The 13,312-nt window shown below is 29.3% G+C and overlaps 3 protein-coding genes across 3 annotated transcripts; all 3 read left to right on the top strand.

Annotated features, from left to right (window-relative positions):
• Nucleotides 1-2,386: 2,386 nt before the first annotated feature.
• LOC135958135 (monocarboxylate transporter 9) lies at nucleotides 2,387-5,746 on the top strand. Its single transcript, XM_065509007.1, has 5 exons — nucleotides 2,387-2,513; nucleotides 2,588-3,628; nucleotides 3,797-3,941; nucleotides 5,285-5,405; nucleotides 5,480-5,746. The coding sequence occupies exons 1-5, from the start codon at nucleotides 2,436-2,438 to the stop codon at nucleotides 5,706-5,708; spliced, it is 1,614 nt and encodes a 537-aa protein (XP_065365079.1). The 5' UTR covers nucleotides 2,387-2,435; the 3' UTR covers nucleotides 5,709-5,746.
• A 149-nt stretch (nucleotides 5,747-5,895) lies between these two features.
• LOC135956973 (receptor-binding cancer antigen expressed on SiSo cells) lies at nucleotides 5,896-6,995 on the top strand. The gene is made up of 4 exons (XM_065507611.1): nucleotides 5,896-6,141; nucleotides 6,201-6,332; nucleotides 6,398-6,511; nucleotides 6,584-6,995. Exons 1-4 carry the CDS (start codon nucleotides 5,977-5,979, stop codon nucleotides 6,773-6,775), a joined length of 603 nt encoding a protein of 200 aa, XP_065363683.1. The 5' UTR covers nucleotides 5,896-5,976; the 3' UTR covers nucleotides 6,776-6,995.
• Nucleotides 6,996-12,242: 5,247 nt separating this feature from the next.
• On the top strand, nucleotides 12,243-13,256 carry LOC135956756 (uncharacterized). Its single transcript, XM_065507328.1, has one exon. It carries the CDS (start codon nucleotides 12,243-12,245, stop codon nucleotides 13,254-13,256), a length of 1,014 nt encoding a protein of 337 aa, XP_065363400.1.
• Nucleotides 13,257-13,312: the final 56 nt, after the last annotated feature.

Below are 13,312 nucleotides of genomic sequence, written 5' to 3'. Positions count from 1 at the left end.
GTTTAATTATCAGGAGATATGAACAAAATAGTTAATGAAATGAATGGTTTCTAAATATGGATTAGAAGATTACTTATCTCCCATTTGAAAGACAGTATCCTTAAACAGTTAATGAAATAAACATATTATTACAAGAGAACCCTCCAATGATATTTTTACATCGATTTGACTTTAGTCTCATTGAATTATGAATATGACGAGTGAACATCCTTATTTCCCAGACTTTTCCATCCCGAGAGAAAATTAAAAAATCGTTTCATACATTTTTTCAATACTGAATCACACTTTTACCATTGTTTTATAAAATAGCTATAGTATTTGGTTATGCAATTTTGGTCCAACTTTTTAAGTGTTTCTAATTTAATAGTGGCTTTGATCGGTATAGTCATACTCATAGTTTTAATCGGTAAATAAATTCTATTGTTTTATTATATATCTGTAAAACATGCGTATTTAGTTTCGGAAGAGAAATTATTCAAATCAGATTGTATATAATCAAATTTAAACCACTTTTATTGTTATTAATTTCTCTAAATATGAATATCCTTAGAAGTTGTAATGTTAGGCACTTTAATAATTCATTTAAGAACATAAAATATCAATTTAATTCATTTTTAATGACCTAATTTTTCTGCTGTGGCGAAAAAATTGTAGTTGAGTGAAAATAATTCTTTCAACACTAATGCTTCTTTGCCAATAAGTGTTTTCGCGTACTTTCCAGTAAAAATTATCCAGTAACTTTAATTTAGATCGTAAAAATACATTTACTCTCAATCTAAAAAAATATCCAAAAAGTACGCGAACAACAATTTGTAAAAATAAGTTGTATTTTATTATAAATCAATTTAAAACGTATGTTTTGTGTTATTTTACTTATTTTCTTTGCAAGACTTGTAAATTGTGTTAATTTTCAACTTTTTTGTTTTGTTTACATTTGCAACAATTTGTTTTAAACATATTTTTCATGTTGATATTGAAAAAATATCATGTTCTCTATCTACGAACTGTCACTTTTAACACTCTCTTGTTCTCTCGTTACAAGTTTTTAAAAGTAAACGAACGGAAACCCGTAACTTCCAGTGATAATTTGTACAAATTATTACAAATTATCAAGTACGAGAAAACACCTATAAAATATGTTGCTAAAACCGAAAAAATATAATGATATAATGGAATCATTCAATTAAAAACAAATTTGGCAATCACAAGAATCTGAATATTATAACTTTAAGAAGAAAGTTTATAAAGAAATTCCCCTAGTAGAAACATAACGCCCACTTATAATCGTATAACAGAACTGAATTAATCAGGCCTGTCACACATTTTATTCGGAATGGTTTTAAATTAAAACTTTTAATTTCGTAGCTTTTATTCCGATCGATTTCGTATTAGGTTCTTCAAATTCCGTGATATTTATTAATTCCAAAAATATTTTATAATTCTGCATTTCTGATTTAAATTTGTTAGCGTTTTTTATATTAAAAGAAAAGTGAAGTTTTTGATACAGAAATTGATTAAAAATTGTATAAAAACAAATAATTACAAAGAAATATCAATCAATTCCACTTTGAAAACTGAAAGTGGTTTCATTCCGAAAGAAATTTTCGTTTTACTTTTTCTGAAAAAGCGAAATTCGGAATTAATTCCTTTTCGATCGGAATGGAATTCTGTGACAGTCCTGAATAATTCAATATTCTTGTTTTTATTCCGTTATTTTCAAAGTTGATTTTATAATATAATAAAATTGTATTGAAAATCATTTTGCTATTTTTCGAGTTGTAACTGTTTTGCTCAAAGTTTATAATATATGTATGTACATCATCATTATCATTTCATATCTTTTAAATATTATGAAATTAACAATAGCTCTATGATAATAATAAAACAAAAAAAAGTAATTACTTGGAATTAGATATAATAGGTGGCACTTCAAATGTATGTATATTTAATTATTATAAACCTCGACAAATAAATGCAAATATTAGCTTTGAAAATACAAGCCCCCACAGACTTCGTGTCAAACATATAGTAGATGTTTTATCTGAAATAATAACATTTGCAATGCCAACACATTAAACTCGATTCCCAATCTCTACTATATATTTAAGTTCAGATATACACAAAATAAAATCTATATTTTTCACTTATTATTGCAAAAATTCAAAAGTTCTCATCTCATTTCCTGCGACTGATAAAACTGACGATATCAGTCATTTAAGAAAAGTGTTTACGTAGATCTGTCTATATCAGGTGTAATGATTCTTATCTTTGTTATCTTTTGGCACCCAGTTAACAAATAAGATGCTGCTGCTAGTATCTATCTATTTAATACTATTTAGATTGGGCCAATTTAAAAAACTTTAAAATCTAACACATTCATTTGAATTTTATATCTTGAAAGTGTTAGAGAAAAGGTGAATTAAATTAAAAAAAAAATGAAAACGAAAACTCGCTTAGAACCACCGGATGGAGGTTGGGGTATTCTGGTGTGCATAGGCATGGCCATGCCATTTGTATGTATTAAAATTTAAATATTTACGAAGACAGTTATATAATTTAGTTCAATATATCAAATATTATCTTACAGGTTAGTGGTTTAGCAGCTTTGCCTTCGTTTGGTTTGGTTTTTGGTGATTTCCTGAAGAGCATTGGCGCCGAAACGAGTGCAATTGGCTTCATAACTAGTGCCTTTTTCTGTGCATTTAGTTTTGCGGGTTTATTTTCCGGATCTTTATTTAATCGCTTTGGTTTACGCGCGGTGGGTTTATTCGGGGGCTCCTTGTATTTTATTGGTTGCCTTCTGCAGATATTCGTAACCTCCACTGTTACTCTGATATTGGCTTTTAGTCTTACACAAGGAATAGGTTTTGGCCTGATGGTACCTACCTCTTATACGACTTTTAATAATTATTTTGTCAAGAAACGAATAATGTGGATGAGTTTTGCCCAGTCATTGATAGGTGTTGGTTCCATGTTTTATCCCGTGTTAATGCAAAAGCTATTAGAAACTTATGGTTTTAGAGGCTGCTTGATGGTTTTGGCCGCCATAAATTCTCATGCGGTGTTGGGCATGTTATTAATGCAACCAGTGGAATGGCATATGCGTAAAGTGGATATAGAAGATGAAGAAATTCAGGAAATTGATAATACTTTGGAGCTTAATGTAGTAACTCCGAAAAAAAGATCTGTTGAACACGATAACAGCCCAGCAGAGGAAATATCGAACAGCCATGAAGATGATTCAGATCATCTTTCGCCCCTAATGTATAACCGAAAGAGTTCACAGAAATTATCTCGCGAAATGTTGGAGAAAATTTCAAGTCGTTGTTCGAGTATAACGAGTCTTGGTAATTGGACGGGTCCAATAGTTGTATCAGATGCCTCACCAGAAATGTCAAATGTAATTGGATCTCGCAGACCTTCTACCATAGTTCCCGCTCAGGAATGCCAGTCATGTGGTAAAGATGAGCGTTCAATGTGTCAAATTATAGTAGACTTTTTAGATTTGACACTATTGAAGAAACCCATCTATGTGAACATAGTTTTGGGTATATCATTTGCTTTGTACTCGGATATTGCCTTCTTTACATTGCAACCCTTGTACATGTTTGAATTGGGTTTTAATAAGGTGGGTGTTTAAAAAGTTTCTCATAGATTTTACTTTGTCCTCTTTCACAATGCAGAAATTGAAAGGCAGATATTTTTCTCATTCTCTGTAATACGCATTATACCTCTTCAATTTCTGCATTGTAAAAGGGGACTTTGTGGTTACCAAACCGTATTTTTAATATTTCAGCCAGATACTGCTAATATTATAGCAATTGGTGCTGCCGCAGATTTAGGTTCTCGTATATTTTTAGCATTTTTAGCGGTCTTCATACAAATGCCTTCGAGATATATATATCTGGCGGGATCATTCTTTACTGTTATATCAAGATTTGGTAAGTTTTTTATTGAAATAATCAGGTATGTGATGAAAATGATTTTCATCACATATCTGAATAATTTTTTTATTTTTTATAGTGTTAGACCGAATATTCGGTTTCGGATTTGTCCAAAAATCGACCTAATGCCAATATTCGGAATTAGGCCGAATACCGAAACCGAAATTCTACTAAAACTTAGATAATTGAATTTTAAAGGAGAAACATGTTCTGAATAAAATAAATAAAATTAAAAAAACTTATATTTTATTGTAAAAAAAAACGTTTCAGTTCAAGATGAAAAATCAAAATTAATGGAGTCCACAATGTAAAGTGGCTGCAGAAGGGCAATGAGATGTAATATGCTCTAAAATTAAAATCAGGTTTCGGCCTGTAAATACCGGTTACGGTTAGACTCTAACTATTTGTGTTAAAAAGCATCATGAGACAAATACATGAGTATTTTCTCTTTTTCGAATATCGGTCCTTATAATTTTAATTAGTCAATATCACATTTATCTGCAAAAGTAAAAAATCTGGTTTAAACTACATTACCCATAAAAGTTCATACAAAAAATATAAGCTGTTAAATTTGTGTTAAAACCTACAATTGGCAAACAACAGATTTATTTTTATTATTAAGATGAGGTGACAAACTTTGGCAATTCAAACATTAAAGGGTTAATACCTTGAACCGATTAACCGAAATACCCAGTAACAAATTTAAAAATATTGTAATAGGAATATCTAAATAACTACAATAAAATCTAATCACAACCCATGGCAGAATCAACCAGGTACAATTATTAGGGAGAGCTTTCAATCAGTTACCTTGTTATGTCAAACTACAGAAATAAAAGAAACGAAGCAAAATAAAATTGTATATTGTTTCTTCAGATTTACACCACACGCAACACTCCAATCTTTAATTTTATCTGCTACATTTCACATTTTTTATTCAAAAGAACATTTATTAACACTAATTTTATAAGCATTTACTTAAAATTAAATTTGAATATGAGAAATTTTAATATTGTTCAAATTGAAAATATTTTGAAAATTATTTTATTTTCGACGTTTGCTTTTATTGTTTTTCCAGTTTTCTTTAGTTTGTATGTATTTGACATTTTAGGGAAATTATAATTGAGAACATACTTTCTAATAATTGTACCTGGTTTGTTCTGCCATGATCACAACCATAAAAAATATTTGTGTACTGTTTTTAAAAAGTTTTTGTCATCTACATACATATTATCATTATAATTAAAATGTAAGTTTTTTTTTCATTTGTGTGGAAAAACAATAAATCATAATAAATTCTACTATTATAAATCTTGACTACTTAATGCATATTTTTCTAGTTTTTCTAAATGCTTTTGATTTCAAAAGTATGTCAATTATAACCGCCGTAATGGGATTTTTACGTACTTGGATACACGTACCGCTGCCATTAATATTTGCTGAATATTTGCCAAAAGAAAGGTGTGTGTTTTCGTATATAAATTATTTCAAAAGCAATTTGATTTCTTAACTTAATCTGTTTTTTATTAATTTAGATTTGCCAGTGGCTATGGCCTGTTTATGTTTCTACAGGGGAATATTATGTTTGCCATAGGTCCAGTGGTTGGTTATTTACGAGATATGACACAGGATTATATATTAACATTTCATTGTCTGAACTTTTTCATGGCCTTGTGTGCATTTCCCTGGATTCTTGAAATTATATTTGTTAAGTTTCGCAGACGTACAAAAATTAATACTACTGTAGAGACTACAGCAATATAATTAAAAATAAATAAAAAGTTTAAAAACTATAAAATAAATGTGGTTACTTAGTAGTCGACGTTTGTCATTAGCAGTTAACTGTCATATACTACTATTCTATACTACGCTGTTTTTTATTACTTTTTTTTTTGTATTTTCACCGCAACTGTTATACAAATACAAGGCAATTTGACAGATAATTTTTTTTACAAATGTCAACAAATCAATTTTTTTATTGATAGAAATAAGTGAAAATATTAAGTTTGTTAATAAATTCAACAAAATTTAAATGGTTTTTCAACAATTAAAAGTGCTCATATTGAGCATTGTAGGTTTATTACGACGTGCATTATGTTGCTTTTCCCGTAAACGTAAGCCAAGTTATTCAGAACCCATGACAAATGTTGTGGTACAATCAAATTTGTCGTCGTCGCAAAGAACCCAAAAATCCATGGTAAGTTTTTTGAAGACAGGCTAAAGTTTATGAATATAAAAATTTAATATAATGCGTAGGCATCTGAGAGAGACTGGAACTCTTGGGATGATAGTCCACGTACAGTTGAAGAACACATTGAACAATATCGTCAGCACATTGCCAAACCCCCTACGCCACAAACTGAAGAACAAGAACCAGACTTTTTCAAAGTATGTTGTAATTAATTTTTGTAATTAGCGTATAACTAAATTTACTTTTTATTCATCACAACAAGGAACTGACACCTGTTATAAAACCTCAACTAAAGTATTATTTGGGCGATGACTCCCAAACTAATACCGATTTTTCTCGCCTAGAGGCCAAAACCGATGTGCCCATAACATTAAATGTAAGTAACTACATGGAGTTTTATACAAACTGAATATTCCCAACTTTATTTTAATGTTCATTTATAATGTAGGCCGAATTGGAAGATTGGGTTGATGAAAATACAGGCGATTGGGAAGAAATGGATACTGAGCAGGCGAAACAGTTAATTCGTGAAAAACGTCGGGAAATGCGTAATATGCGGCAAAAAAGTTCTACCAAATCACCTCAAATGACAAATCAGTTACAGACCAGTGGCTTTTATAATACTGAAGTTACCTCCTAGTATTGGTATAATTTTTAGTTAAGTTTATTTTTTTTTTACTTTATTACATATTGTTTTTACATTGTTTTTTGATTTCATTCTTGTGTGCAATTTATTACTTTGGTTATTTTATGTACAGAAAATTAAGGAATTTGATGATTATTAGAAAAATGGATTTGATATAAGTTCCCAAATAAAGTATTAGAAAATACATATATTGCAATATACATATTTAAAAATATATATATATTTTTTTTATTAAAAATTATACCTACACGTTTATTTGTTGTGTGCTGACCAAGATAATTGTATATTACATATGATTGATTCTTATATTACATATCAGAAGAAAAAACATGATTTGGTTATACTGTTATATTTAAAATTGGTCCAATGAACACACGCCTATGTATTATTATGAGATTTATATGGTTTTCTTGAAATTTATTCGTGGAATGAACAAGTGGCACCTTTTTGTTTTGAAATCCCAAAATAGTTTTTATCGAATGACAGGATTGGATTAGTGTGCGTGGCACCTCCTATACAAAGTAAATAGTTATTTTCGAATATCTTTACAATTATAACTGTTAAAGTCTTTACATTTTGTAAATAGATATTACATATTGAATATATGGAGAACTATTATAGTTTCATACTCAATACCTTACATGAGTTATATTGTTAACATTTTTGGGATGCAAACGAATATAATTTTTATGGTGGGCGTGAACATCCCATATAAGTTATTTTCAATTATCCAAAGAATTGCAAATGTGGTAGTCTTCAAACTTTTTTTGAATTACTTTGATACAAGTACTCTGTTATGCCAAAAATTAAAGGAATCGGAACATTGTGTGTGCCCCCTTCCATACCTATTCAATACTTTGTAAGAATTTCTTTCCGCATTCATATTTGCAATACATTTTATGAGTTATTTTATTTTCGAATATCTGGAGAACTGTCATTAGAGAGTCTGAGTTTTTTTTTCTAATTTCCGCTCTAGGTATATTTTTCTATTCTTCAAAATTTGAATCCTATCAGTGTATGTTGTTAAAAATAGAAGGAACCCTATACATGTCATTTGGTTTGATGTTAGTTTAGAATGAACGAATTACATTACATTAATAAACTGGTTATCTGCAATAACACCGTTCATATATCAAACATTACCCATGGACTACACATATAAGTTAAATTTACATACAATATGTGTAATTACACATGAAATGGCAACACTGGTTTACACACCTGTTAGTTTTTTCATGTTATTTACATAAACTGTTGCCATATTTTGTTATTTTAGACCTAAAGTATACAACTGTGTTTAAAAAAGCTTTTATTGTGTTAGCAAAAATTTACCGTTATTTTGATTACAATGTACATACATAATTGCTTCTAAAACTTGATTAGAAATGTTTATTACAAAGTTGAAACAAAGCTCTTTCTTATTCATATGATTTTTTTAAATACATACATCATCATAATATTAATAGGCAAGTCGATTTCTTTAGACCCCTTTTACGCTCACATTATACATTCAATTTGGGCAAGAGATATACCATTTTAAAGGGATTGAAATCGGTTCAGTCTTTTAGGAGTTATAAGCGTTTAAAGATGTTACTAACACATATGCAAAAACGTGTACATGTGAACCTTAAGCTAAAAAGTAAACAAAGCAATGCATGTTTGTCCAATTTGTTGTTGTAAATAAATAAGATAAACAATTAAACCGTATTGATTTCGCCCTGTTTTAAGTGAGAGTTGTTATAGAAAACAAAGAAGAAGACTTTAGTAATTTAAAGTCACAATAATATATGTATTTTGAAGGTGTTTTTTTTATTTTCTAACTCCCATATGCATAAATAATTTTTAAATTTATTAAACAGTCGTAATTCAGCTCTGGGTGGAGAAAGAGCTCGCGCGTCATTGTCATTATCGCTTAAGGGCAATCAGGCCGTCCCTTTTTCGCAGCCTTCGAGAGTTTTGCGGCTCACTCTCGCATTGGATAATGTTTGGCGTCGTCTAACAGTACCGCGTTACAGTTTCTCGAAGTTTGCATTGTCCACATGCAATCGTTTTTGGTTTTCATAACCTAACTTTTTAATAAATGATTTAAAGTTCCAGCTTCCTATATGAAGATATAGGTCGACTGGGAACTAAAATCAACGTGGGATAACCTGGCAATTTGAGAGTTTTTCAACTCCGCCAACCAAATTTAAAATTCAAAAAAAAAAAAATTTATTAAAGGTTTATAAAACTAAATTTCCTTTCAAAATTTGTTTTATAAACCTTTGACAAATTTAAAAACTGTTTATGCATATGGGGGTAAATATGTAATTGTACATAAGTAAATAGGTAGTTATTTTATAATATGTGCAGAACTATAATTGTGACGGTTATCAAACTTCATACGAATCAATTACTTATCACTGCATGAAGTTTAATTAAAAATGGTCGGAAAAAATGGTGAGCCGCCTCCCATACAAAGTAAATTGTTATTTCTTAATATTTTGTGAACTATAATTGCAAGATTCTTCAAACTTAGTCTAAATGATTCTTTTATAATTTTGCATAGTTTCGCTGAAATTGTTCGGGATTGGAATAGTGGGCGTGGCACACCCTATACAGAACTATAATTGTAAAAGTGTTTAAACTTATAGAGAAATAATTTCTTATTACTGTGCGGAGTTTAGCTGAATATATACGGAATTAGATTAGAGGGCATAGCACACAAAATGGGAGGGGTCGGAAAAGGAGGTGAGTCACCACCCATACAAAGTAATAATTGCAAGGTTCTTCAAACTTTGTCAGCATAGCTCTCTCTCTGCCAATCACAGATTGACTGAAAATGGTCGAGATTGCATTAGTGGTTGTGGCACAAAGTAAATAATTAATTTTGAATATCTGGAGAACTATAATTCTAAAAGAATTTAAACTCTGTATCAATCAATTTATTACCATTCTACGGAGGTTAGATAAAAACGAATTTATTTCTGTTTCCTGTTCGAAGTTTAGGTAAGCATCATCGGCTTAGTAGGAATGACCCCCCTTATAAAGGAAAGTTAAAGTATAGCTTGATATTTACATAAAAGGTTTAAAAATGGGTGGGATCAGAGCAGTGGAGTGATATCTCCCATACAAAATTAGTTAGTTATTTTCGAATATCAAGTGAATATCAAGTGAGATTCTCAAATTTTGTATGTGTTATTATCGTATTTCCATTCATATTTTTTTTTAATTTTACTAGGGTAGGGGTAGCGAAGTGCACCGGGTTATGCTAGTATCATTTAATATTCCTATGTTTTTTGTTTAACTTTTGATAATATAAAATATTCATCTATATATTTTAATGGAAAACTACTGAACCTAATGGCAAGTGACAATACAATGGAAACTTTCTTGAAACTATATTCCGTAATTTAAGTTTTCTAAAATGAATTCATATTTACGTATTAGGTTTTTTATCCTAATATGTACAATATATTTAAGAGTCTTTAAAGCATTAAAAATTTAATACTTCTTTATACATTTATACAAGAAAAAATACTAAAGCAAAAAGAATATGTATGAAAACAATAGATATGTTCAATAACTAAAAGTTGTTACTAGTTAGTAACAATTGTTACTGGAAAAGCGTTCATTAACTCCAAAAACTTGCAAGTAGAGAAAAAATCAAATTTTAGAGAATGTTGTCTCGTTGCAAACTATTACAAGTTCTATTTTGAACTCGTAATAGTTAGCATCTTATATTTCATATGTTTTGTGTTATTATTTATTTATTTACAATTTTATTTTTGTGGTGAAAGAATGTAAAAAAAAGAATTTTCAATAAAATTGAAGAAAATGTGAGTATACATACATTTTAAAAGGAATAAAATAAGAAAATTGTGTGTATAACACAATTGTTACTGGAAAATCGTTCATTTACTTTTTACTATTTTTGAGAATTTAAGAGAGTAATTTTGTAAATTCTGATTTTATTCTCTCGTTGCAAGTATTTACTGGGAAAGTAAATGAACAGACCTAATATTAATTTATTTAATTTTATATTTTTTTTTCGCACAATAGGTTTTTGAAATAGTACAAATGGCTAGTCAAGATTTGAGGAAATTTGTAAACCAAAACAAAGATGGTTAATAGGTAACACTGGCTTAGCGGTAACGGTATTTCATTCTGAATTAAATTATTAATAAATTTTACAAAAATTAGAAATAAGACGACAAATTACAAAATGATCCGTTTTAATGAAAAATAAATGAATTTTTCTTCAAACTTATTTTATTAAAAATGTTTAAGTAACATTTATATTCTGTATACAAATAATGAATTTTAAAATTTTGTTTCAATATCTCAAGTAGTTTTCATTTTATTTCGTTTTTTGCTTCTCCTGTAAACTTATGAAAAGTGATGTTACGTTATTTTGCATTTTAGGTGACGATATACTCCAGCGAATAGCGGTAACTATGTATGTATGTAAATTTAAAATATATCCATAACGAAATGTCTTTAAATGGAAATGATAATTTTCAATAGATGATAGAGAAATGAAGAATAGTTACTGTCTCGATACTTCTCGATGTCGAAAGTAGTTTGTCGACAATTTGATGCTATTTTTATAACAAATTCGAAAAAGAAACTTTTTGTCGAGACATTCACAATCGGTGTCTTAGCGTTGTTTCGTTCTATGGCGTAATTTTTTATAAATGTTTGTTTTTGTTTCGAAAAACATTTATGGCATACAACGCTACGACAACGAGTAATATTAACGACAAAAAGTAATATTTTTATTGATAAAATATTCATTATCAATAAACCCGATGTCATTTTACAGCAAAACGTGTGAATCGAATAGAAAATTAGTTTTCATGGTATTTGGACGTTCTAGAAAAAATATGCATTTGAATAAAAATCCGCAAACTATTTATTACTAATAAATCTGCGATCTAAATATCTAAAATATTATGTATAATACTAAATATTGTATTTAAAAAGAATTGTAGAGATTTGAAAAATAATAAATTCTCGATCGATTTTTTCGGATTTTTTACTTGTTACGACTTGTACTAATTGAGTCTATTATTTTTTTACGTTTAAAAACCAATAACGATTTCTTTACTTTATTGGGTGCAGTTTGGGGAACAAATTTTTGAATAACTCACAACTGCATTTGTATTGAATTCAAGTTTCCTGGAAGAAAATAATAATGTTTATGTATGCAAATAAATTTTCTAAAGTATGAACACACAAAATATTGGTCACTAATGTTAATGACCAAATCATTCATTCAGCGATAATGTTTAAACTTAAATTTCCGCTTACACTATAATTTATCTATTACCTATAACTATATAACGAAATCTGTGGTTAAACAAATTGTAACAATGTAAAGTTTTAATGCTTCGCTTAACATCGTAATACTTAAGACATCTCTATAAATGCATTGACATCTGTGAATGGGGCCAGTAGTAAAGAAACTGTTTTAACAACGATGACAACTAAAGGATTTATATTTGTATGTTTTTGCTATTTTAACTTGGCTCATGCAAGGCCGCAATATCAAGAGTATTTGCAAAGTTTTTGGGATAATGCAAGACCGGGTGAGCTGTTAAGGTCCTTGGATACAATTATTTTGTCCACACAACCTGTACAAGAAGAGGGAGAAATAAATCACAACAATTCACCCAATTATGGAACAGAAAATACACCTTTGCAACGAAGAATTGATGAGGGATCGGAAGAGAGCATAGAGGAGAGATCTCCCTATGATTATGATAGAGCCTATGAAGAATTTGTAAATAAATATTTTGAAGATTCTGTAACTGATGCTCTTTCTGCTAGCGCTAGCGCTGAACATGCAGATAACGAACAACACGAAGCAGAAACCTATAGTGGTGAAGAAGAGGAATCTAACGAAGCTAGTGATCCTGCAAGTGAAGCCAGCAAACAATCGGCAAAAACAGAAATATGTAAAAAGATTGTGCGAGATCAACAAAATTGTTTGATTTGTAAAAACCCTCGAAATGGCGAAAAATCTGAGAGTTGTTCATATAATAAAGAAACTAAACCTCAAAGATATGCGTTTGAGAAACAAAAAAACTACCGCAAATATCGTGCTACTCCGAAAAGTAGTGAAAATAAAGATTCCAAGGAACATGTTTCATCTGCAAAGACATCCGCTTCTTTAAAGAAACCGATTGTACACAATCCAAATAAATCAAACAATACTTCATTTTGTACTATGAACAAAATAAAGAATAAAATTTGCTTTAATTGTGAAACTAGTAAGGGTGAAAAGGTCACAAAATGCTATGCAGAAGATATGCCAATAAAAAGCAACTCAAATGGTCAAACCAGTGACAAGAAAAAACATGAAAAATCTCATCAAAGAATCTTTAAAAGAACACTTATGCATAGCTATGAAAATAATCCACATACAGTTGGTTTAAACAACAATACAAATGTATTAGAAAATCCTTTAATACAGAAGGATTTTCTACATTAAGAAATGAATGAATATAAAAGATTTGTTTTTTTTTTTTTTTGCTTTTTGAAAATGTT

Source organism: Calliphora vicina, chromosome 4 (genome assembly GCF_958450345.1).
Source record: "Calliphora vicina chromosome 4, idCalVici1.1, whole genome shotgun sequence".
Lineage (NCBI taxonomy): Eukaryota > Metazoa > Arthropoda > Insecta > Diptera > Calliphoridae > Calliphora > Calliphora vicina.
The sequence above is the reverse complement of the archived record's forward strand: the minus strand, read 5'-3'. Positions and strand labels throughout refer to the sequence as shown.

What these genes read in the sequence shown, in the direction of transcription:
- LOC135956756 (XM_065507328.1), top strand. Translation starts at nt 12,243, where the DNA reads ATGACAACTAAAGGATTTATATTTGTATGTTTTTGCTATTTTAACTTG.
- LOC135958135 (XM_065509007.1), top strand. Translation starts at nt 2,436, where the DNA reads ATGAAAACGAAAACTCGCTTAGAACCACCGGATGGAGGTTGGGGTATT. An exon ending in TAGGCATGGCCATGCCATTT is followed by an intron (nt 2,514 to 2,587) that starts GTATGTATTAAA and finishes ATTATCTTACAG; the next exon opens with GTTAGTGGTTTAGCAGCTTT. An exon ending in TACTGTTATATCAAGATTTG is followed by an intron (nt 3,942 to 5,284) that starts GTAAGTTTTTTA and finishes ATATTTTTCTAG; the next exon opens with TTTTTCTAAATGCTTTTGAT.
- LOC135956973 (XM_065507611.1), top strand. Translation starts at nt 5,977, where the DNA reads ATGGTTTTTCAACAATTAAAAGTGCTCATATTGAGCATTGTAGGTTTA. An exon ending in AAAGAACCCAAAAATCCATG is followed by an intron (nt 6,142 to 6,200) that starts GTAAGTTTTTTG and finishes TATAATGCGTAG; the next exon opens with GCATCTGAGAGAGACTGGAA. An exon ending in ATGTGCCCATAACATTAAAT is followed by an intron (nt 6,512 to 6,583) that starts GTAAGTAACTAC and finishes TTTATAATGTAG; the next exon opens with GCCGAATTGGAAGATTGGGT.